At 55.5% G+C, this 20491-nt stretch overlaps 6 protein-coding genes across 6 annotated transcripts; 2 read left to right on the top strand and 4 right to left on the bottom strand.

Moving 5' to 3' along the window:
• Positions 1-7102: 7102 nt before the first annotated feature.
• scd2 (Protein scd2/ral3) lies at positions 7103-9502 on the top strand (the record flags this gene model as incomplete). The annotated part of the gene is made up of 4 exons (XM_032030296.1): positions 7103-7108; positions 7513-7602; positions 7729-8505; positions 8558-9502. 4 exons carry the CDS (start codon positions 7103-7105, stop codon positions 9500-9502), a joined length of 1818 nt encoding a protein of 605 aa, XP_031893307.1.
• A 1197-nt stretch (positions 9503-10699) lies between these two features.
• CGGC5_v016369 (CENP-B-like protein 2) lies at positions 10700-11959 on the bottom strand (the record flags this gene model as incomplete). Its single annotated transcript, XM_032030407.1, has 1 exon — positions 10700-11959. One exon carries the CDS (start codon positions 11957-11959, stop codon positions 10700-10702), a length of 1260 nt encoding a protein of 419 aa, XP_031893306.1.
• Positions 11960-12941: 982 nt separating this feature from the next.
• On the bottom strand, positions 12942-14007 carry THYA (Thymidylate synthase; the record flags this gene model as incomplete). Its single annotated transcript, XM_032030518.1, has 2 exons — positions 12942-13800; positions 13856-14007. 2 exons carry the CDS (start codon positions 14005-14007, stop codon positions 12942-12944), a joined length of 1011 nt encoding a protein of 336 aa, XP_031893309.1.
• An 804-nt stretch (positions 14008-14811) lies between these two features.
• On the top strand, positions 14812-16245 carry CGGC5_v016371 (uncharacterized protein; the record flags this gene model as incomplete). The annotated part of the gene is made up of 2 exons (XM_032030634.1): positions 14812-15197; positions 15294-16245. The coding sequence occupies 2 exons, from the start codon at positions 14812-14814 to the stop codon at positions 16243-16245; spliced, it is 1338 nt and encodes a 445-aa protein (XP_031893308.1).
• A 225-nt stretch (positions 16246-16470) lies between these two features.
• Positions 16471-18357, bottom strand: CGGC5_v016372 (uncharacterized protein; the record flags this gene model as incomplete). Its single annotated transcript, XM_032030746.1, has 2 exons — positions 16471-18150; positions 18205-18357. The coding sequence occupies 2 exons, from the start codon at positions 18355-18357 to the stop codon at positions 16471-16473; spliced, it is 1833 nt and encodes a 610-aa protein (XP_031893311.1).
• Positions 18358-19044: 687 nt separating this feature from the next.
• Positions 19045-20404, bottom strand: CGGC5_v016373 (uncharacterized protein; the record flags this gene model as incomplete). The annotated part of the gene is made up of 5 exons (XM_032030861.1): positions 19045-19163; positions 19226-19425; positions 19481-20175; positions 20225-20275; positions 20354-20404. 5 exons carry the CDS (start codon positions 20402-20404, stop codon positions 19045-19047), a joined length of 1116 nt encoding a protein of 371 aa, XP_031893310.1.
• Positions 20405-20491: the final 87 nt, after the last annotated feature.

Raw genomic sequence — 20491 nt, forward strand, 5'->3', positions numbered from 1 at the left:
CGTACGGATGACAAGTTCCGGCTGAAGAAAGCCCGTCGACACAAGTGAACTTACGGTACAGTGAAGGAAGAGGGAGGGAAAGTCTTCCCAGTGTATGAAAGGCTCGGTACACCCATTGCCCCGCGGTCCAGAGCGGTCCCTCCGAAAGATGAGCCAAACCTTAGGGGAGGTCACTTTCCCAATCTTTGCTCGTTTTCCCCCTCACCACAGCCCCTCGACGGCACGCCTTGACGGCCCTGGTGATCTGCCGTGCGTGAGATATGCCCGTGCCCGCGACCCTTGCCCATGCCGGCGCTGGGGCGTTTTTGGAGAAGGAAGCTTCTGTTTGCGATGTGAATGGAAGCTCGCCTGTCAACTGATTCTTATTTATTTCTTGTGCTGTTTGATAGCCGGAGCGTTGTCAATGGGAAGGTGCGCTTTGATTGGCGATTGGCAGCCCGGGACTTGAGGTCCCTCAAACCCGGATTGAATGGGTTAACAGGGTGCCGAGCTGCGGCTGCAAGAACGCGATGCTTCCGGGCTATGCACGGTTGACCTACGATAGTTCCGGTGACCGGATGGGGGGCCAGGAATAGACGGCCTGCCGGGCACGTCAGCATTTGCAATGATTGGCGTGGTACAGAAAAGGGCATAATAACAGATATTCCTGGCTTCTTGTCGTTTCTCAGTGTAACCATCCAGTATCATGGGCCACACCGCCGAACCCGGATGAAGACCGAGCTGAGCCTTGATATTGGCAGGCCTGCCAATACGTTTATGCCCTCTTCAGGTCGTGGGCTCCGCGGAGCTTGTGGCCTTTGGACATAGTGTACAAGTGTGAATGGGAATTATGGTCGAGATTCCGCCGTAATTGAAGTCCCCGATATCCCATCGCAAGCAGCTATTTTTCGAACATCGCATCACAGATATCCCCGCCAGTCGCCGACCCGGAGCGAGCGTCTCCATCTGACCGGGGACTTAGGCATGGTGAGATTCTCGGCGGGAGGGGCCGCCGTGGACTCGCAACTCCGATGGAGTGAACTCTTCGCGCGAGCAGCTGCATAGATCCAAGTGGCATGGTGCCGTCGCGTTGATGGGACGGAGACCCCGTTTCACCGTGCCAAGACGACTGTTCTCCGCGACCTCGACCTCCACATTCTCGCTAGGCCGCGGATCGACAACCACAAATCGGCGCTACGGAATGGTGTGGACGGGTTTGTTGCATGCCGACTTATTGTCGAACGTTTCGAAGTCAGGTGCTGGTGATGGCTCATCGGTATCATTCGATAGTCATGGATGTATTTGCCGTATTCCAAAAACCCCGTAACACGACGGCTCAAGACTTCAGTGTGACATCATGGCGTCACGGGAAGAAGAGCTCGGCCATGCGTATGAACTGATGGTCACATCGAACAATTGTAAACGTGTAAGTCGTCATGCTGCTGGCGTATCTCTCAGTGAGACTGTGTGGGAGGTCTGGAGCTCCGGCTGATCGTGCAACAAAACCCCTTCTTCCCTCCTTGGTCCGTGGAGCTCTACCCTCGCCTCGTGCCGGAAAATTGTCAAGGCATCCCAAGTGGTGGTGAACCTGACCTGTCGATCACCAACCATAAATTCAGGGTTCCTCCTAATATCTGGAACTCGATGAAGAATAATCAAAAGGAAAAGACGTGTGCTCGATGCTGGCATTCCATTGGTGAAAGTCGTGACCTCTGCCCCGTTTCAGGCGACATGGGACGTCCAGTTTCAAGTTGTGTTGTGTCCGCGAACGGGACGGGCTGGATCCGAACACAGCTGCGGCATGAAGTTAAAGCTTGACCCTATTCTTCGCATGTAAAGACTGGCTACAGACCCTAGATGTGGGTTCGCCTGCCGTTTTGTATTTGGAATCTCACACTCGCTATCGGTATTGGAGTGCCCTTGTTCCCTTGGGGAAGTGGGCTTCCTCCCCAGTCATGGTTGGCATTGGTCGTTGGGCGGTTTTCTGCTCACCAAATCGTGGGGAATGGTGGTGAAGGTTCTGGAAGGTGACTGACAACCACCGGATGCGTGACCACGGCACCGGGGAGCTGCGTCTTGATGCGGGACCAGCTGCGGGATGGCACGTTGGCATGGGGTCGGCAGACAACGAGGCTGCGATGCCGTCGTCCCAGCATACGTCATCCCCTGCCAAGAGCTTGAGATGCCATGATTGTGCGCAGTAGCCCAGGGTCGATAAACCTAACCGCACCATGGATGGATGATAACGCCGGTTTAGAATTGAGACCATGCGGGTAAGAATGGATTTAAGATATTTCCCGCTATCTTTGACTCTCGCCGCCGAGCTCCCGCAGACAGGTGACAGGCTGCAGCGATCAACAGGAACGAGACGACACAGCGCTGATATCAAGACTGCCACCTCCGTCACTCACTGGCAGAGCCAAGAGAGGCGGGGATGTGGTTCCTGAACCGTCCCGCTGAAACGGGACGTTAACAAGGATTCTTGCACCAGCCTTAGCGCTTTCTGTGCTAGGCGAAGCTAAGGCGACATCATAAGCACCAGGGGTGGGCGAATGGAGAAGCAGCAATTTATTCGAAGCGTTGGAAAGTTGGGACGGAGAGAGAAGGCGCCGTCGCCGGGGCCGTCCTCGGATGAGGTCATTCTGAGGAGATGCGCATGGTTTCTGCCATACAAGGTACAACGCGGTCGCCGTGATGAGCATTCTGTAGAATGATACGGCGTTGAAGAGCCGGACTCTGTCCAACTTGAACTGACCTTCATTTCAACAAGCCAGTGGGTGTCGTGTTTTTGTGGACGCGCGCGCCAAGTTGCTCAACCGACGCGTTGGCGCGTAAGCTGGTCCGCAACTTGTTGATCAATTGGCTGGGGCGTCTTCTAGCCCGGCCTAGACTTTGAAATCCTCTCCAGGTTAGCTCAGAAGTACTTCTTTTAGCTTGAACACAAAGCACACAAAGGCCAAGAGCCAACGGTAGGGCGAGATCGCCATGCCGTTAGGATGCACAATCCGATTAGGTTTCGGCCGCGTGACTGGTGGAGGTAACGCCTGGGAAAAGATTGGCGAGAGGACGCATAGCAGTAGAGTCGCCATTAATGGGCGCTGTATCAGTCGACGATATTCGCATAACCAGTCAGAGACAACTGTAGAAAGATTCGCGATGTACCCGTAAGCTTGGCAAGGATCGCGTTGGATCCACGACACCCTTGCAATACAGCTCGGGATATTTACCATGGCATTCCTCGCTTGATGAACAGGCTTTCGTGAGATTCGAACCTGGTTCATCGAGTACGCCAGCTTGGTGTGAATTTGCGAAGCCTGCGTCGCATCGAACCAATTTGTGACTCCATTAGTTCCTTATGCCTCAAGTCTCGATGAAGAGGCGCGTTAGAGGTTGAAGGAAATACCCCGAGACTGCCGCGTACGCCTTGTGCCCTCAGCCTGCAAATCCTTAGCATCCAGTGCACTCGCTTGTCGCTTGTAGCGAATCCAGCCAGCCGGGGAAGGATTCCGTGTGGCAAGGTTCGACGGTCGTTGGGTTGAGACCGAAATGGCACCTTGACTGGGCCGTTGCAGTCATTAGGCTGGAACTCAATGGGTCCTGTGAAAAACCGTCCGGGTCCGCCGCAAAGAACAGGGGTCGCAGGAGAGAGGCATTTCTTGGTGCTGGATGGATGGTAAGCTGTTCCTGGCTGCGAAGAAGGAAGAACTCTGTTAGACTGTGGCCGATAGATGGAGGGAGGTACAGGATACCCCGTCCTGCTGCATTGCTCGGGATCACAAGGGAGCGAGAGAGTCTTTGCGTTAATCGATAAGATGCCGCTCCAAGTCTCTTCTCTTGTCCAGTCCCCTGCGTCGCACTGCGATATGAGCCAAGCTTGACAATTCGGCCATTGAAGGGATAAGCTGTTTAAAAGAAGAGGTCAGTTCATGCAAAAGCAAGTGTCAAAAGCTCAATACTGATGCTATTGGCTGCATGCCGTTGTTTCGCATGGGGGCGTGTAAGGTCAATGTCATTCAGATGGGGTGTTGATGGAGAGCAGAAGGTCTGTGTTTTAGCGGAGGAGATGCCATGTGCGTGCCCAGGAAGACAGTGGCAAAAGCTGTGCAACCGCGGGGGAAAAGAATGGCCATGAGTGTTGACGAGGGGAAGCTAAGATAAGCCTTAGATCCAGCTGCTGCACGAGAGTTCGGTTGGCTACAAGACAGTTAGGTGCACTTGTTGGCTTGCTGAAGAAGGTGTACGGCACGAGATGCTAGTCGTCGTCTTGCGATGGAATGCCGATGGGAGTATCACAGAGAAGGGCTGAGCAAACGGAATGGTGTGTCTTGGAACTGCGCTGCGATGCGATGCGATGCTGCTTGCTCAGTGGTGACCCAGCCATACCTCGTGTCAGTTGTGCGAGTCGTCGTGTGTCTCCTGCTGTTAGCCACGGTGCTCTGCCCTGTAAGAATACGACAGTGCCGTCATAGGGCACGGCACCGGGATTTCTGGTGGTTTGGGGCCTGGGCTGCCCTGCCCTGCCGTTTCCACGGATCCATCAAGTCTTCCACGGATCCATCAGGTCCTCTCCGAGCATCCCCAGATGCGTTGCTTCGGCTTGGAGAGCCGGTGCAGCCACCGGCATGAGGCTTGGGAGCATGAAGGCGAGACATGCATCTGCACGATATGACTGGCAGAGAGGAAGCCGTCCCTGAACTCTGTCGTTGGCCAAGCTGCAAGTGGCATGCGACCAGAGCTGCCCGTAGGACGCGGGCGAGGCACAAGACTGTCGCGTTAACATCCAGGCTGTCCACTGAGAGCCGAGGATTGACAGTAGAAGTCAGGAGCACATGTAGCTTCTTTCGTTATCACCGTCTCCCGTTCGACCATACTCCGGAGGCCCTCTTAGCGATTAAGCTTTCCATCTGAGGTGAGGGCTGCTAATGTGGTTGCCACGCCCGCTGAGTTTCGCGCAATGCCCGATCCGTACACAAGTCGGTTTAGTCTCCGTGCCTGTGAGCCGCCGCTGTCTGGCTGCTGTCTAGCTGTCCAGCAACGGGTGAGTCCCGAACGTTACTGCGTTACGGGATGGCGCGAAGGGCTTTTTAGTCTGGTCAGCGCCGGTCATGCGATGGCAGTGGTGACAGCCGCCGGGAAAGGTTGAGAGCGCAAGGCATGAATATGGACTGATATCCGGATGGGAATAAGAATCTGATGAGAAGTGGGAGCAGCAATTCCAAGGTTAGAAAAGAAACATTTGCTAGCCAGGCTGTGTCAAGAGCACTCACCCTCGTCGACGTCGACAGGACCGAGAGACGCACACGAAGGTCGCATCACCCATAATCTGCAGGCCGACACCCTCGTTGGAGTCAGGACACCCACCCGCAACCCTAGCGCAATTTACCCATCCACGCCCAGCGAACGGACAGGCCAGGACGGGTAAGGTACTGTGTACCATACAGACCAGGGTATCTCGCGGGCATGGTCTTGAGTGGTAACTGGGTTGGTGACTGCGCAGACGGGGAGTCCCACCAGGCAAGCCCATTACCAACCGTTGTGGTGCAGCTGTGCCCCCCTCTCCGGGCCATCCCCCCCTTCCTGGGCTTCGTGGGCTTCCCTTTCGTCTGGTCTTGTGGGATTTGGGAGCGCATCCCGGGGATTGGAAGTGCGTACTAAGTACGGCGGGCTGCGTGGGCGTAGGGTAGTATTAGCGTGTGGTGCGTACCCAGGTACCCCGGCTTGGGCAGCTGGTCTGCCAGAGGTAAAGAGGCTTGGGTTGGGCGAACGAGCCTTTTCTACCCTCGCCCGTCCGCCGTCCTTTCTTGACGTGTTTCCTTTGCCTTCCCTTCACCCCTCCAGGTCGATTCACTTCGCTCACAGCCGGCCCGCCGCATTCCAGCGCAATCTTTGCACTTCGCCGAGTAGTCGAACTTCAACTTTGGACCTTGGACGACAGTCATAGACTGAGGAGCGACGCTTAGGTGTATACGCACTGCTAACTCTTGCGACCCCAACGAGCAGCATTGTGTAGCCCGAGTTGATTTGCGGGCATCTTGTTTCGGAGGCCGAGAGCGAGAGACAGACAGCCAGCTTCCGAGTCGGAATAAGAAAGCCAGGGAGAGACAGCCTAGCACGCCGGTCAGTCGATCGATCAGCCAGAGGACAGAAAGACAGACAACTGGACAACGTTGCCTCAAAGCGGGAAAGCCGGAAGGACTTGTTGGTCGACAAAAAGAGACTGTGTTTGCGTGGAAACGTTCGGCATCAGCACACAGAGAATCCGAGTGTTGGAACCGAGAAGAAGCAGCGCAGCGTAGGAAGTTTGTAAGGGAACGAACAACCAACAACTTCGAACAAAGTCCGACTTGGACGTCAACTCACCGAAGGAAGGCGACGTCCCAATCTCAGCCGTTCCTTTTTCGGGTTTTCCTTTCTTTCCATATTCTTCTCCCTCCTTTTTCGGAATTTTCCCCTCAGACGCCCAACGGCATCGACTCAGCGAACAGCGCAATTTCCAGGAAAGTGCGACCCGGTCATCATCGCCCCTCCCTTCCTGCTTCCTTCCCGTCTGCACCGGCATCAATCAGCCCGGCCCCTCCCCTCCTTCCTCAGTTGGGTACCAGGGAAGAAAAAAAAAACAAGCAACAACCACCACCACCACCACAATCGCACCTTCTCACCAGCGCCTTCTCAGTGCGTCATTCGGCTTGTTTTGCGACAGAGCAGGAACTGCCTTAGCCTCTGCGACTGCGACACCGACCCCCTCCCGCAGCAGCAGCCGCAGCATCGACGTCCAGTAGCGACACACGCAAAACGAGACATAGACACCACACCTCAACCACTTCCTGCCTGTTGTTGTCGTCGTCGTCTTCGTCGTCCTTGTCGTCGCACCGATTCTCTGCTGCAACCCCTGTTTGCGCCCAATCAGGCTGTGCGGAAGGAACATTTCGCTCCCTAACCTCCTATCGACTCTCCGTGGTGCCACAGGGTCCCCCGTCCCGTCCCCCGTACCCCCCCGTCACCACTTCCATTTCGAGCTTCGCATTCAATTTCCATCTCGCCAGGTTACGGTTACCAGTCTCTACACGCCTGCGACTGCCCTCGCCCTCACTCTTACCCTCATCCAGAGGGAGTGTCACACAAGATGAAGGTTCGTGATTCATCGTCCCCTCTGGTACCTGCCGCTGTGCTTCTTCCTAATATTGCCTGCCACCGCCGCTACATTGCGCTGCGCTGCGCTGCATTCCGTCTCATTTCCCCCCTCCCCCCATTTCAACCACACACACCCCCCTCGTCTTCCTTCGTATGAAGCCCGATGCGCGCATATCACCATCACCACGTGTACTTGCGATTTCCTCCACAACATATCACTGCGCGATTGACATTTTCATGCAAGCTGCATTGCTCATATCGGCTCTGCGACTTTGTCACTTACTCTGCTTCCTTCTTTCCTCGACCTCCTGACCCCGCATGCGCTCAAGCAAGATGTCTCGCGAATCGATAGCCAGAAATCGCTTCTCTGATCACCTACTAACGATGCCTCACCTACTACAGGCCCTCCGTCGCTCCATCAAGGGCGAGAAGGATAACGCCAAGATCAGCATCGCCCCAAAGTCCGCCGTTGCCATCGTCCCTCCGAAGAAGGTGTGTAAATTATCTGCCCGCTCCACCATTCTCCCCAGCGCTGGATGCCGCGCCCAACCCAACCAGGGGGCAACCGGGGGGGGAAGCTTACGACGCCCAGCTTGCTGACCAAAGACCCGCCTCCAGGTTATCCGAGCCCTATACGATTATGAAGCCCAGTCCAACCAGGAATTAAGCTTCTCCCGAGGCGACTTTTTCCACGTAATCGGAAGAGAAAACGACCCCGACTGGTACGAAGCCTGCAACCCAGCCTTGCCCGACGCTCGCGGTCTCGTGCCTGTCGCGTTTTTCCAGGCTTTGGGCCGTACAGAGAGAGACAGCGGCCAGTCCGACGGTGGCGGCTTGCCCCGACCCCCAACAATGTCACCGACTATTTCCAAGAACCCCGACCACGATTCCGGCTATGCCGAAGCCGCACCGCCTCCAGGTGCCATGCAATCACCTCCTGCGATGCAGCGCATGTCCAGATCTGCTGGCAAGGGATCTGGCGCGATGGTTTACGGCATCGTGATGTACGACTTTGTTGCAGAGCGCGCCGACGAACTGGAAGCCAAGGCTGGTGAAGCCATCATCGTCATCGCGCAATCCAACCCCGAGTGGTTCGTTGCAAAGCCTATCGGTCGACTTGGTGGGCCAGGTCTTATTCCCGTGTCATTTGTCGAGATTCGCGACATGGCAACGGACAGCGCTGTTGGCAATGCTTCAGACGCTATCAAGAAGGCGGGTATCCCCAAGGTTGAGGAATGGAAGAAGATGGCTGCCGACTACAAGAACAGCAGCATTACGCTGGGCAAGTTCGATGTCGGTGGTGCGCCACAGCAAGGTTCTCTGGAGCAAGGCATGGAGCGCATGAGCATCCAGCAAGGCCAACGCCGTGGCTCCCAGCAGACCGGTAATAGTTTCGTAAGTCAAACCCACCCCATTGTCATTTGTATCAAACTGATTTGTCGTGCAGCCGCAGCAACAACAGGCGAATTACCAACAATCACGAACATCCCAACAGGCGGCATCGCAGCCGACTACCCCCTACACCAAATCCGCCGACCAGCTGTATGCCCCGATCTCAGCCCGCATCCCCAGATATTGCTTTGCCGAGGACAAGTATTGGTTTGTCATCGAGGCTGTGCTGGAGGATGGCCGTCACTGGGAGCTCTCTCGATACTACGAGGACTTTTACGACTTCCAAATCGCCCTCCTCACCGAGTTTCCCGCAGAGGCAGGCAACACAGGAACGCAAAAGCGCACCTTGCCGTACATGCCGGGACCCGTCAACTACGTTACTGATGCCATTACCGAGGGCCGCCTACACAATCTGGACGCCTACGTTAAGAACCTCCTCGCACAACCTGCGTATATCGCCAGGTGCCCCCTCGTCAGACAGTTTTTCGCCCCTAGAGAGGGCGACTACGAAATCGACCCCAACGCACCGAACGAAGACGAGTACAGACTATCGGGCGGCTCCCAGCCATCGTCAACGGATTCGCCGGCGGACGGTGCGTCGCGACAATCGTCGAGGAATAACCTGAACGGAAACGGCTACGCGGGGCTTTCCGCAGCGCCACAGCAAAGATCTATGGGCCAGCCAGGCATGACTCGGCAGCCATCATCGCTGTCCCAATCCCAGCCATCTGTCTCACCTGGTATTGCCCAAGCCCAGGCCATGAAGATTAAGCTCTACTTCAACGGTGACCTCATCGCCATCCGAGTGCCGAACGACATCTCGTTCCAGCAGCTCTACGACAAGATCTCAGACAGACTCAAGATTCCTGTCGGAGAAGAGATCCAACTCTTTTACAAGGACGACCGGACTGGAGAAAAGCCAAATCTCATGAGCGACAACGATCTCGACACTGCTCTGGACCGTAACGACAAGCTCTTGCTATACGTTGAGCAAGTATGATTCAGGCGCACGCGAGCTTGTGGTCCCCAATGGTTTCTGCGACTGTCTACGAAGAAAAGCATATTCCCGATCGCCATTGCATTCTTGTTTCATGATTCCCAGCGCCCGCGACGCATTGCCACACTCTGTCTTGTTATACAGGTGATGGCCGAATTTCACTTCTATATTGTTTTCTCCTAGTAGCTGGACTTGATATACATGCGACCATGATGCCAGTGGATCGACTTTCCTTCACGCGCCAGCGACTACCTTTCTTTTTTACGCTTCTTTGGCCTCGGCAGGTCCCCTATTTACGATTTTCCTCGACTGATGTTGATGTTGATGACGGGAAAACAAAAAGAATTATTGATGCGGCCCCCGGGGGTCCATATGTCCAAGAGTTTCTCAAAAGACGAAAGACGGAATTGCTTCCATCATGAGGATATGGGAAATGGGGACATTGGCGGGCGTTATATTTGGGCAAACGGCAGACTTGACTTGCCATATTTCTTCCATTTTTATCGACACGGGAGTTTGCCAAGGGCCCTTTCTCTGGCACCTCACGCACTGCGTCACAGGAGAAGGCCAGAGGATAGAAGGGCTCTTTTGATGATGAGTGGATGATGCGGATGAGCCAGAAAGTCAGTGGATGATAGTGCAACACCAGTACTTGAGCGAGAAAGAGACAAAGATCAACCAGTTCAACATATTTTCGACCACAAAATGTGACGAAGTGTATGCATGTGTGCAATAAAGTGACTAGTCTTTACAGTCTGACGAGTAATGAGCGCCTTCGAGAGAACACCTCATCTTGGTGTTTCGAAGCAGGCAGAGAGGAATACACAGTGAACCTAAAAAAATCTTCATTAAAAGGCTACATACAGGGTGGCGAATAAAGACTCCCTTCCTGCGCCATGCCGCGCCCTGCTCCTGATCTCATGCATTCCTCATGATTCCTGCGAAATAAACCTGCGCTTGGCGGTGAGAGAACAAGCAGCCGGCCTCCTTTTTTCGATGGGTTGGGAAAATCCGCAAGCTTGTTCAAGAGCACGTGAGTTTGCTCCCGTAGAAAATAAAAGTACTCCAGACGATCCGAGGTCGCCAGTATTGATAATCACAAAGTTGGGTATTTCATTCGTTTCTCTTCTCTCCTCCTTTCCTCCTCCCCCAGGGAAGCTGGCTGTAATCAAATTCCCGTGCTTCACTCAAATCCTCAAATCACACCACTACGTGAGTAGACATGTGCTCCACGGCCTCCTTAATCGTCCGAAGCATCCTCTGGTTCACGCAGAACGGACACCGCAGGGGCCGCTCGTTCGCCGAGACAGGATCGTCATTCTTAATTGGCGTCAGGTTGAGCTCGGGCGTCGATGGGACGAATCGCGAGGCCGTGGAGGCGGCCCGCTGGATGGCCGGCGTTGCCAGCGCAGCAGCGGCCGTCCCCTGGGCGCGTTCACGCTGCTCGCGCTCCTCTCGTGCCGCGGCCGCGTTAGCCTCTGCTTCCGCTTCCTCCTGCTGCAGCTGGCGCAGCGCGTTCTGCAGCACAATGTCGGGGTCCTCATCGCCGTACATGGGCGTGTCGCTTCCGGGGGGTGCGACCATGCTCGCGTCCGCGCTGTGTGGGTCCGGAGGCGGGACGGCTGCTGCTGCTGCCGCCGCCGTGGTTGGGGACAGCGGGCCTGTTGAGGATGCATTGCTGATTCTGCGGAGGACCTCGTCGCGGACGAGGGCGCAGGTCTGCAGGCTTGCCTCGACACCCAGAGCACGCATGACGGATTCGCGAATGGCGGCGGGGCTGGTCTCGGCGGAGAGCGCCATCAGTCGCGGTACGCAGTCGGCGAGGTATCCGATGTCGTCGGCAGGGTTCATCCCGCCCTCGCCATGACGTCTCTGCCGCCTAATAAGCAGTCCGTACCGCTTCTTGAACCTGTGAATCCAGCCGGGGGAGAACTCGGGCGGGGTCTCGTCCTTGTAGCGTGGCAAAGCCGTGAAGATGGCTTTGGCCTTCTCCCCAAGCTCCTCGTTTGTCGGATGGCGTCCCGTGGCCTGGACCTGCTGGTACCACCTAAGCACGAGCTTCTCGACATCAGGCCAGTTGCCAAAGCGCAGTCGCGACCCGCTAAGTTGGGGGTTGTCGCCGTCGAGACGCGAATACTTTGGGCTGAGGGAGTGGGATACGGTAGACTGAGAAATGTGTTGGCCGTACTGGTTATAGAACCAATCTATACAGGCCTTGTGGCTGGGCCGGATGGTCTGCGCGTTGGCCCAGCGGCGGAGGGCGCGGCGTTGGTCGAGGGTGAGGGAGTGGCGCTCTTTCGGGGTGGATACGGGGGAGTCGACGCCATCGGGACCAGGACCGCCAAGGGCGCTGGCATCGGGATCGGAGGAGTGGAGGTCGTGGGCAGCATCGTGCTGCGCGTCGTGCCCATTGTGTGGGTGAGGGTCGTGGTCGGCCATTGCAACTGCGGCGGCGGACATGAGTGGCTCGGATCACGTCGCGCGCGCGAGGGCGGCGGCGACGACGACAACGACGACGAGAGGGGAGTCAAGGGCGGTCTTCGATTGGGGGTCGGTGGTATTCCTGGAGAGAAAGTCGGCTTGCCAGGCGCGATGCGCGCTGCTGGCGGCAGGGTGGCAGAGGCGGGAGGGCGGGATGTGATAAGGCAGAGTCGGTGCCCTTTTTTTTGTGATTCAATTGAAGGAATCGTTGTATCCGTAGTGAGGTTTTGGTTGGTGTGGAGGTTGTGACGGTTAAGGAGGAGGTGAGGAAGCGTCGAAAGTGAAAAATTGGTGGGTGGACGGGGGACCAAGGGGACTTAGCACCCGGAGAGAAGCGAGGCCGTGGCAGTCGGGGGCCAGGCACGGTGCAGCGCACTGTACGCAACTCGCTGGCCAAGGTTGCATGTCGTGTCGTTATGCATCCAATGGGGAGCTGCGAAATCGCCAAAGGGGTGGCTGGCCCAAGCTCCCACCAGCAGGCCTTGTTGCATTACCCGGTGCATAACTGTACTGCTTGTTTCAAATGCCGTCTTCACCCGCCAAACCTGGTGCTGCTGCTACTGTTACCGCTGCTGCTGCTAGGTGTATTTCGGTCGCATTGGTGACCGAAATGCCTGCCAATTTGCAGCAATCGGGCCGCCATCAAATCTTTACCAACTCGATGTCAGCCAGGACTTGACTCGGCTGCAAGCATTCGAGGCAAACAAGTAGTTGCAATAAGCCAAGTCATCTATCTTTGTGTGCTTGCTATTATTCTCGTTGTTTGCCAACCCGCAATGCTCTCTATTCAAAGGACAATCGTCATCTCTCCTCACCCGCATATTTCATGCTCATCGCGGCTCATTGTGTCGCATCCATTAATGCAAATCCCAACACCCCTCCAAATGCCGACCCAAAAAAAAAGAATCAGACCAAACCGTCAAACATCCCCCGGGAACGCAACGCATAGGCCTCTCTTCTCTCACACAGACATCTTCATGGCAATCGTCTTATGCGGGTCGTAGCCCTTGACCACAAAGTCCTCCACCTTCCAGCCATCAATGCTGCAACCCGCCTCCCTGTTGTTGATCTCCAGCATCGGGAAGTCCCGCGGCTCCCGCTCCAGCTGCACCTTGAGCGCGTCCACGTGGTCCGCGTAAACGTGCGCGTCGCCCATGACGTGCGTGAGGCTGCCAGGAACCAGGTCGCACGCGCGCGCAATCATGTGTGTCAGCAGCGCGTAGCTCGCAATGTTGAACGGCACGCCGAGCCCCATGTCGCAGGAGCGCTGGTACAGTTGGCAGTGCAGGTGTCCCTTGGGCTTCTCGTCCGTCGACGGCGCCGCGCCGCGTGCCCGCGGGTACGAGACGTAGAACTGGGCAAACATGTGGCACGGCGGCAGGGCCATCTTCTTCAGGTCCGCGGGGTTCCACGCGCTGAGCAGGATGCGGCGGTCGTAGGGGTTCGTCTTGAGCTTGTGGATGACCTCGGCGAGCTGGTCGACGCCCTGGCCTGTGTAGTCCGTCTTTGCGTCGACGTATTCCGCGCCAAAGTGTCGCCATTGGAAGCCATAGACGGGGCCGAGATCGCCGACTTCGCGGTGGGAGAGGCCGACGCTGTCGAGGAACTCGCGGGAGCCGTTGCCGTCCCAGATCTTGACGCCGGCCTCGCTGAGGGCCAGAGACGACGTGTTGCCCTCGACGAACCAGAGGAGCTCGGCAAGGACGGCGCGGAGGAAGACGCGTTTTGTGGTCAGGAGGGGCAGGAGGGGGTCGCCGTCCTTGTTGAGGGAGAACTTGAGCGGCGTCGGAGCGAAGATGGAGTAGGTTCCGGTGCCGGTTCTGAGGTTCTCGTCAGTGACAGTGCATTGCTGGTGGTTATGCGATGGCTTCGGACCTGTCTGGTCGGTGCTCCCCCGTCTCGAGGATCTCGCGAACGAGGTCGAGATACTGGTACTCCTCGTGGCGCTTGGCCGGGCTGCCGCCGTTCTGCTTTGTTGGGTTCTCGGGGGCGGACATGTTGGCGGATTCGACTGCAGTAGGAGCCATTGTGATGTGTGTTCGTCTCTTACTGAACCTGGGAGATGGTGGTGGGATACGTCGGGTCGCTCTGAGTGGAATGCTCAATCCAAAGACGCGTCCAGACGCGTCGAAAGTTTAAGTGCATGCGCTAGTAGTGGGGGTTGATGACTCAGCTCAGCCTCCGATAAGATAAGAAGCGCCTCAAGGTTCTGGCCTGCACCGGAACCAAGCGAGGCAAGTGGCGTCTCTCATGCGCTGGAGCTTGTTCCGTCTCTGCTGAAGTCCCGGCGAATAGCGGCTCAAGAAGACTCAGCCCAGAGCTGAGCTTTGTTTCAACGCATCTCATGAATGAGATATCGTCGGATCTTTTTTCAATTCGGTCCCTTTTCTCCTGTGCTCAGACGTAGGCCTCTGGTTCCACATTGATGAAATGGTGGCGATGCGTCCTCAATGTCTTCTTCTGTCTCTTCCCCCTCATGCACTTAGTTTCTTAAGCATCTCTTGTGGGTGATGCTTCATGTTGGGAAACATGGAGTTGCTCAATTCCTCCGAATGACACCAAATCTTGAATTGCAATCTCTCGTTATTTCATTCAACTCAAGAGCCGGTCTCTGAGGCGCGAGTGCGCGTTTCTCAGCGCTCACTGACAACGTCATCGATCCCCCAGGCCTCATCGACTTCATCTCTGATTCCTTCCACCCTCTCTTGCTACTATTCATGCTGCCATATCTTCTTATTCTTCAACACCACGTCTCTAAGAAGCAAAACCCCTATTCTTTCTTCAACCACACAGAGACATGAGATCTGCCCAACCCACGGCTCCAGTTGACGATGAACATCACAATCACCGTCCCGGCGGGAACCGTCAACCACGGTGACCCCCGCCTCCTCTGTACTCCCCCAATCTGGAGCGATTTCATCATCTTCTATGCAACGAATTACTTTGTCCACGCCCTCACCCTCCCCAGCCGGCCCGGAGAATCCGTCCTCGAGACCTGCTTCACCGTCATCACGGCCCTCTTCCTCCCGAGCACCGGTTCCCTGCGCGCCGCCCGCTGGCTGCTCTCCCACGCCGGGACCGTCAGACGCGATGAACTCAGCCGGGCCACACGGGCGGGCGCTCTTTGCATGGTCGTCGACGAAACAGAACGCTCCAAAGTCTCCTGGATTGAGCGGTCGTTGAGGAGGATGAGATTCAATAGGGCTTCCCGAAGCTGGTTAGTATGAACCATAAGAGAAAACAAGAGGGGAAACCCGCATAAAACTCAAAAAAAGGATTCAAGTTTTCTTGCATCTAACTTTACAATGCATAGGTACGATAGCGATACTTCCGCGCCGCCCTGGTATCGGTCTCGCTTCCGCGGGGCTGGTCGTTGGGTTCACTCTTCCCGCACCATCCACGGGACCTGCGTGCTGCCCAAGGGATTCATTCTGGTCGAGGTGCCTGTGGGAACGCCGCTGAAGCCGCCGCCGGATTCGACGGCAAACCACCTCGACCGCTCGAATATTCAGCTAGGCAGTACTTACAACATCCCCAAGGCCCTCTTCGCCCTGGGACAGGCGATATGGGGCATCACCACGGTATACCGGACTCGCGGCGATCAGCTGCAGAGGTATGGCTACGCCGCCTTTGGTGTTACCGTGGCGCCCTACGCCTTCATGTCTCTGGTCAACCTGATAGCCCTGCTACTCACCCCGGAGTACAACTGCATCTACTTGGTACACACGCCGGACCTCGACAGGGCAAGGAGACAGGGCGGCAGGTTCTCTGGCCTTGTAGCCAGCGTCGATCTTGACAGCATCAAGGAGCCCCTCAGAACATTTTGGCCGTCTCAAGCAGCCCACGCCTCATATTTCGCCGTCACGACAGTTCTCTTGCTAGCGCCGCTCGTCATCGTCGCCGCGCTCACCGGCTTCGACCCGGGCCAAAGCACGATATACCAAAGAGTTTGGGTCCTCTCGTGGCTGGGATTTGGCATCGTCATGGGGCCCCTGATCAGACTTAGCACGATATTCCCGTCCGAATTGCACGGCGTGTACAAGATTGGCGCGAACGATGCGATAGCGTATGCACTTGAGAACGCGACATTCATGGAGCGAGCGATAGACTGGTTGGTGACCAAGTACTTTTGGGTGGTAGAGACATCGTTCTATCTGTACGTGGTTATTGGCGCCGGCATTCTCTTCACCCCAGCCATCGGTGGCATGGTTGTCGTCGGGCAGATGCTGGAGGAATTTGGCTTCTGTAGACGTCTTGATCGTTGAAAGATCTGATTGCTTCATTGCATAAAACTCAAAACCCATTTGTAGATATGGTGTTAGACATTCCATAATATCAAATATTTGTTCCTATTTTCCGCCTACCCTGAGCTGAGCTAGAAGAAGTAGTTTCGAGGGCGTCAGGGACAACGGACACAACTGGAAATATAGAGAAACGTGTAATGTATGTGACGCCTACTTATTCAGGATCATCCCCCCAGATAGAAGGAATCATAAGTAGAGCCTCCGATGAGTCAACTTTACTACACGCCCACCATCCTCCACACAGTCGCCAATCACAAGATCATGCTTGTCACCGCTCATCTCAGCATCTCCAAATCTGACCCTCAAACCTCCCAAGAGCCTGGCCCGTTCTTCGTCCGTGAATGCTCCCCCGCCTGCCGGTACACCGAAATTGGGATTCCCTCTAGTTAGTGTGCTGATGTTCAAGAGCAGTTTGGGTACCCAGACCCCAAAGTCTATCAACAGACCGGCAATGGCCGCGGTAAACAGAACCACAACAGATATGATAAGTATCACCATCCACGTGGTGTCATATCGAAGAACCGTGATCGGCGTGAAAATAGTTGCGTTCGTCGAGGTGAAGTTGGTCGCGTGCACCGTGTTGCGATAGCTCAGCATATCGTAGTTCTCCGGATGCCCCAAGACAAGAGGCTCGTTTCCTATGGTGGCTAGCCAGTAGGTATTGAGAAGCTGCGCCATTCGAATCTCAAAATTCTCTCTCCCGGCATGGATCGCCCGCGGGAAGTCGAAGACCGCCGTTGCATTGAGCCCCTTCTCCGGATCAACTACGTACGTCTGGATAATCGACGGGCTCTTCTGCCGGTTGGTAGGATCTGTGAGGCTTTTGAACAGGTTCTGAAAGTACAAGCTGGCAAGTTCATTGTCGCTCTGGCAGCTGTCGAAGAATGTGAAGTTGGTGCTCGGGTTCCTGGGCGAGACCGACGATCGTATCGCTATGGGGATGCAGTCGTAGCCGTCGCAGGCGATTTGAGTCTCGACGTACGTAGAGTTGATCTTGCACTTGGCATATGTTGGCTCGTCTTTTGCCGGTGACCAGTCAAAGTAATGAAAGTCGCGCGCCGACGCGGTCGGATCAATGCAACGTCGACGAGTGCCGTTTGTTCTACCGTTGGGGTACGGCGTTGTCGTCATACCTCCCCATGAGGTGAGTGTGCTGCAGTTGAACGTTTTCCCATTGATGGGTATTGTACAGTCCAATCCTCCGTCGACCACAAGTTCACTGGCATGTTCAGTCTCTTCGAAGATGGGACAGTCCATCTTGAGATACGAAGTTTCCAGGTTGCAGCTGGTCCTGCCTGTTCGCGAGATATTGCCGAAGGGAATGCCGATGAGTGACGACCAGGTTATCGAGGCCCTGTCTTCATCGTTCAAGGTGATCCACTCGTCTGCCTTGGTGCTATGACGATCAAGCAAGGGCTCAATCATGGGGATCTTGACATTGCCAGAGGTGTCTTGGCTGGACTGTCTGACCTCCCCAGACGCCCCAAGAGCGCTGTAGACGAGAGAATTGATCGGGAGCTGCGCATTTCCTATGTTGCTGCCAATGTATTGCGCTGGGAAAGAAGTGTTGACATCCAGATATGGGAGTTCGGCAAAAGAGACGACGGCTTCGGGTTTCTTGAGTAAAACTCGAAGAGCGGCCTGGCCTCCCAAAGGTGAAAACGCCCAGATGAGCACCAACACGATGCTTGACCATCTGACCCTCTTCATGTCAATCATTGTCGTCACGTTCCCAGTCATTGTCGTAGAACCAAGAAGACTATCCAAGAAACCAACACGCTCCCCTCGCTGCAGCCTCCAGTGAGCGAAGCTTCTGATGGTCCGGCCTAGAACGAAGGCGAACATTAATGGTACAATAGTGGGAGCCTATCCATATTAGCCCGATGCAATGTGGTACGAAGACACTTAGATGGTCCTTACAAGTTGGTTGAATTCGAGGGTGAACCGCCACATGGCCGGCGAGTCTTGGATTTCGAGGCCGTTGAAACGGAAGAGAAGACCAACGTAAACCGCGACAACGACAGCCATCAGAATCGAAACACTGTTCATCAACATCTCCAAGTGTCGGGACATTCCGTTTTCAAGCCTTCTTGGTGGCCATTGTAGCAATTTCGACCCGTTGTCGGATTTGGAGGTTTCCCGGGTGGCCATCTCGGGTTTTGTTGGTACATTCTGGTCCCTTTGAGGAGACGCCATCATTGCTGAAGGGAAACCACAGCGCTTCTGGCTAAATCATGTAAGACTTGCTGGGCCGTGAAGAAGCCGTGGGTCATATTTGGTTAACTTTAAATTCAAGCTTGTCTCGAGGGAAACCATTGCACTATATATGGCAGATGTAGCCCCCATCACAATGCCTACATAGGCGCCGCAGAACCGACCTCTTGGCAGACCCCATGTTGCTGTACAGAATATCCCCCAAAAGGCAAGGGTTGAGTGACCATTGGCGATGCAGCTGAGCTTGACAGTGCCATTCGAACCAACAGGAACTGTGTGGTAGATCGTCAAGTTTTGTGGACTCATGGCAGCACCCGCTCATCGTTTAATCAGGCAACTCAAACTGTAAATGATTTGATTGGGCGATGTGACTTTGCTGCGCCGCATGCGCCTTCTTAGTCTGTTTGGGAGAGGCATGGGGGCAGAGTAACCGATTGCTTGGATGCAGGCGAATGCTCCCAACTTCTCGGATGGGTGAGCACGAAAGAAATGAAAGGGAAGACAGGCACAGAGTCGCTCTATGTTGGACATGAATATCTTGCTACCCTACAAGAGTTCTGGAGACGCATTTCTCTGAGTGGTAGAGAATTGAAGTCGCCATAGTCTTTGATCTGCACAGAGGAACATCGTGTTATCTGGCCCTCGACAGAAACTCTGTACGCCACCTTTTCAAACATAGTCAGATATCTTGCTTAATGCCAATGATCTTTGGAGTATAGTTACTCACCTGCCACCTTGATCAAACCCAGTAGTGAGCCACCGTTGTTCCAAATCTCGATGCCGTCACCACAGGCTGCCCATACGTTGCCGTTCTCGCACATGAGATGTACAGGTGAACCTCTCCTAGCCAGAGCAAACAAACGCTTGTTCGCCAAGAAGATTGCGTCCCCTCTTTTCACAATGTCGAATGCGTAGATGCTCCTCGGTCTGTTCCTCATGTTAGCCACATTCACCACAAGACCACCTTAGACGTGACGCTTACTGCACCAAATCCAGACTCCCATCAGCCTTTACTCCTCCAGCATCCGCAACGTAAAGCGTCGACGACGCCTCATCGATCGCGATTCCACTTGGTCTCACAAAGCCATCCGCCATGGCCCTCACCTCCCTCGCCGTTTGGTCGTACCAGTACACCGAAGGCGGCAGCTGCGGCGGGCTCCTAAAATCCAGCTCGTGCCCGCAACACGGATCCGTAAACCACACGCCGTCGCCAGAGACGGCCGCGCTGTGGGGCGAGTTGAAGTCGCGGCCGTAGTACGTCGTGGCCACGGCTTTCGACGGCTGCCCCACGGGCATGTGGAACACGCCTCCGGTCCCGGGATGCATCGTTCCCTGGGAGCACCATAGAATCCCGTTGGCTGCAAGACAGCCGTTGGCCGGCATCGGCATCGCGGGCGGGGGCCGGAGCTTGGCCCATTCGGCGGTCAGGGTATCGCCGCGTTGGGAGGCGGTGATTGTCACCTTGGACATGAGGATCGTTGGCGGCCTTGAGGGGTCGGTTGCCGCGAGGGGTGCGGAGGTCGTCCAGAGCTCATTGCGGGAGGGGTTGTAGACGCAGCCGCGATGGAAGAACGCATTGCCAGTGCCTTCTGCGGAGGAGAGGAGTAGGGCGTGTGTGGGCTTGGAGCCGATGATGGATTCCAGCGCAGAATCGTATTGGATGACGGATACGTCAGACTGAAGTAAGTGTTAGCAGGTCGGTCTGTCGATGGTGTTGATTGTTCACCTTGCTGGGTTGTGAATAGCCGGGCGGCGCCTGGTTTCGGCGATCTCTGATCTAATGTAAGTAGCGTGAGTAAGACCATCAGCGGTTGGAACGGATGAGATTGTTAATTCGGCCGAGTCGTGAGCTTACTTCTATCGGCGTTGTCTCGGGTTTGATACCCGTCGCCTTGACTGTTGCCATCGCTACACCTACTCTGCCTGGTGTTTGCTCCGGTGATGTTGGCTTTGTGCAGTCGAAGGGAGCGCAAACAGTGTAAATCGGGGTGGA

The sequence above is a fragment of the Colletotrichum fructicola genome, assembly GCF_000319635.2.
Source record: "Colletotrichum fructicola Nara gc5 chromosome Unknown KSG_Nara_v1_contig10, whole genome shotgun sequence".
NCBI lineage: Eukaryota > Fungi > Ascomycota > Sordariomycetes > Glomerellales > Glomerellaceae > Colletotrichum > Colletotrichum fructicola.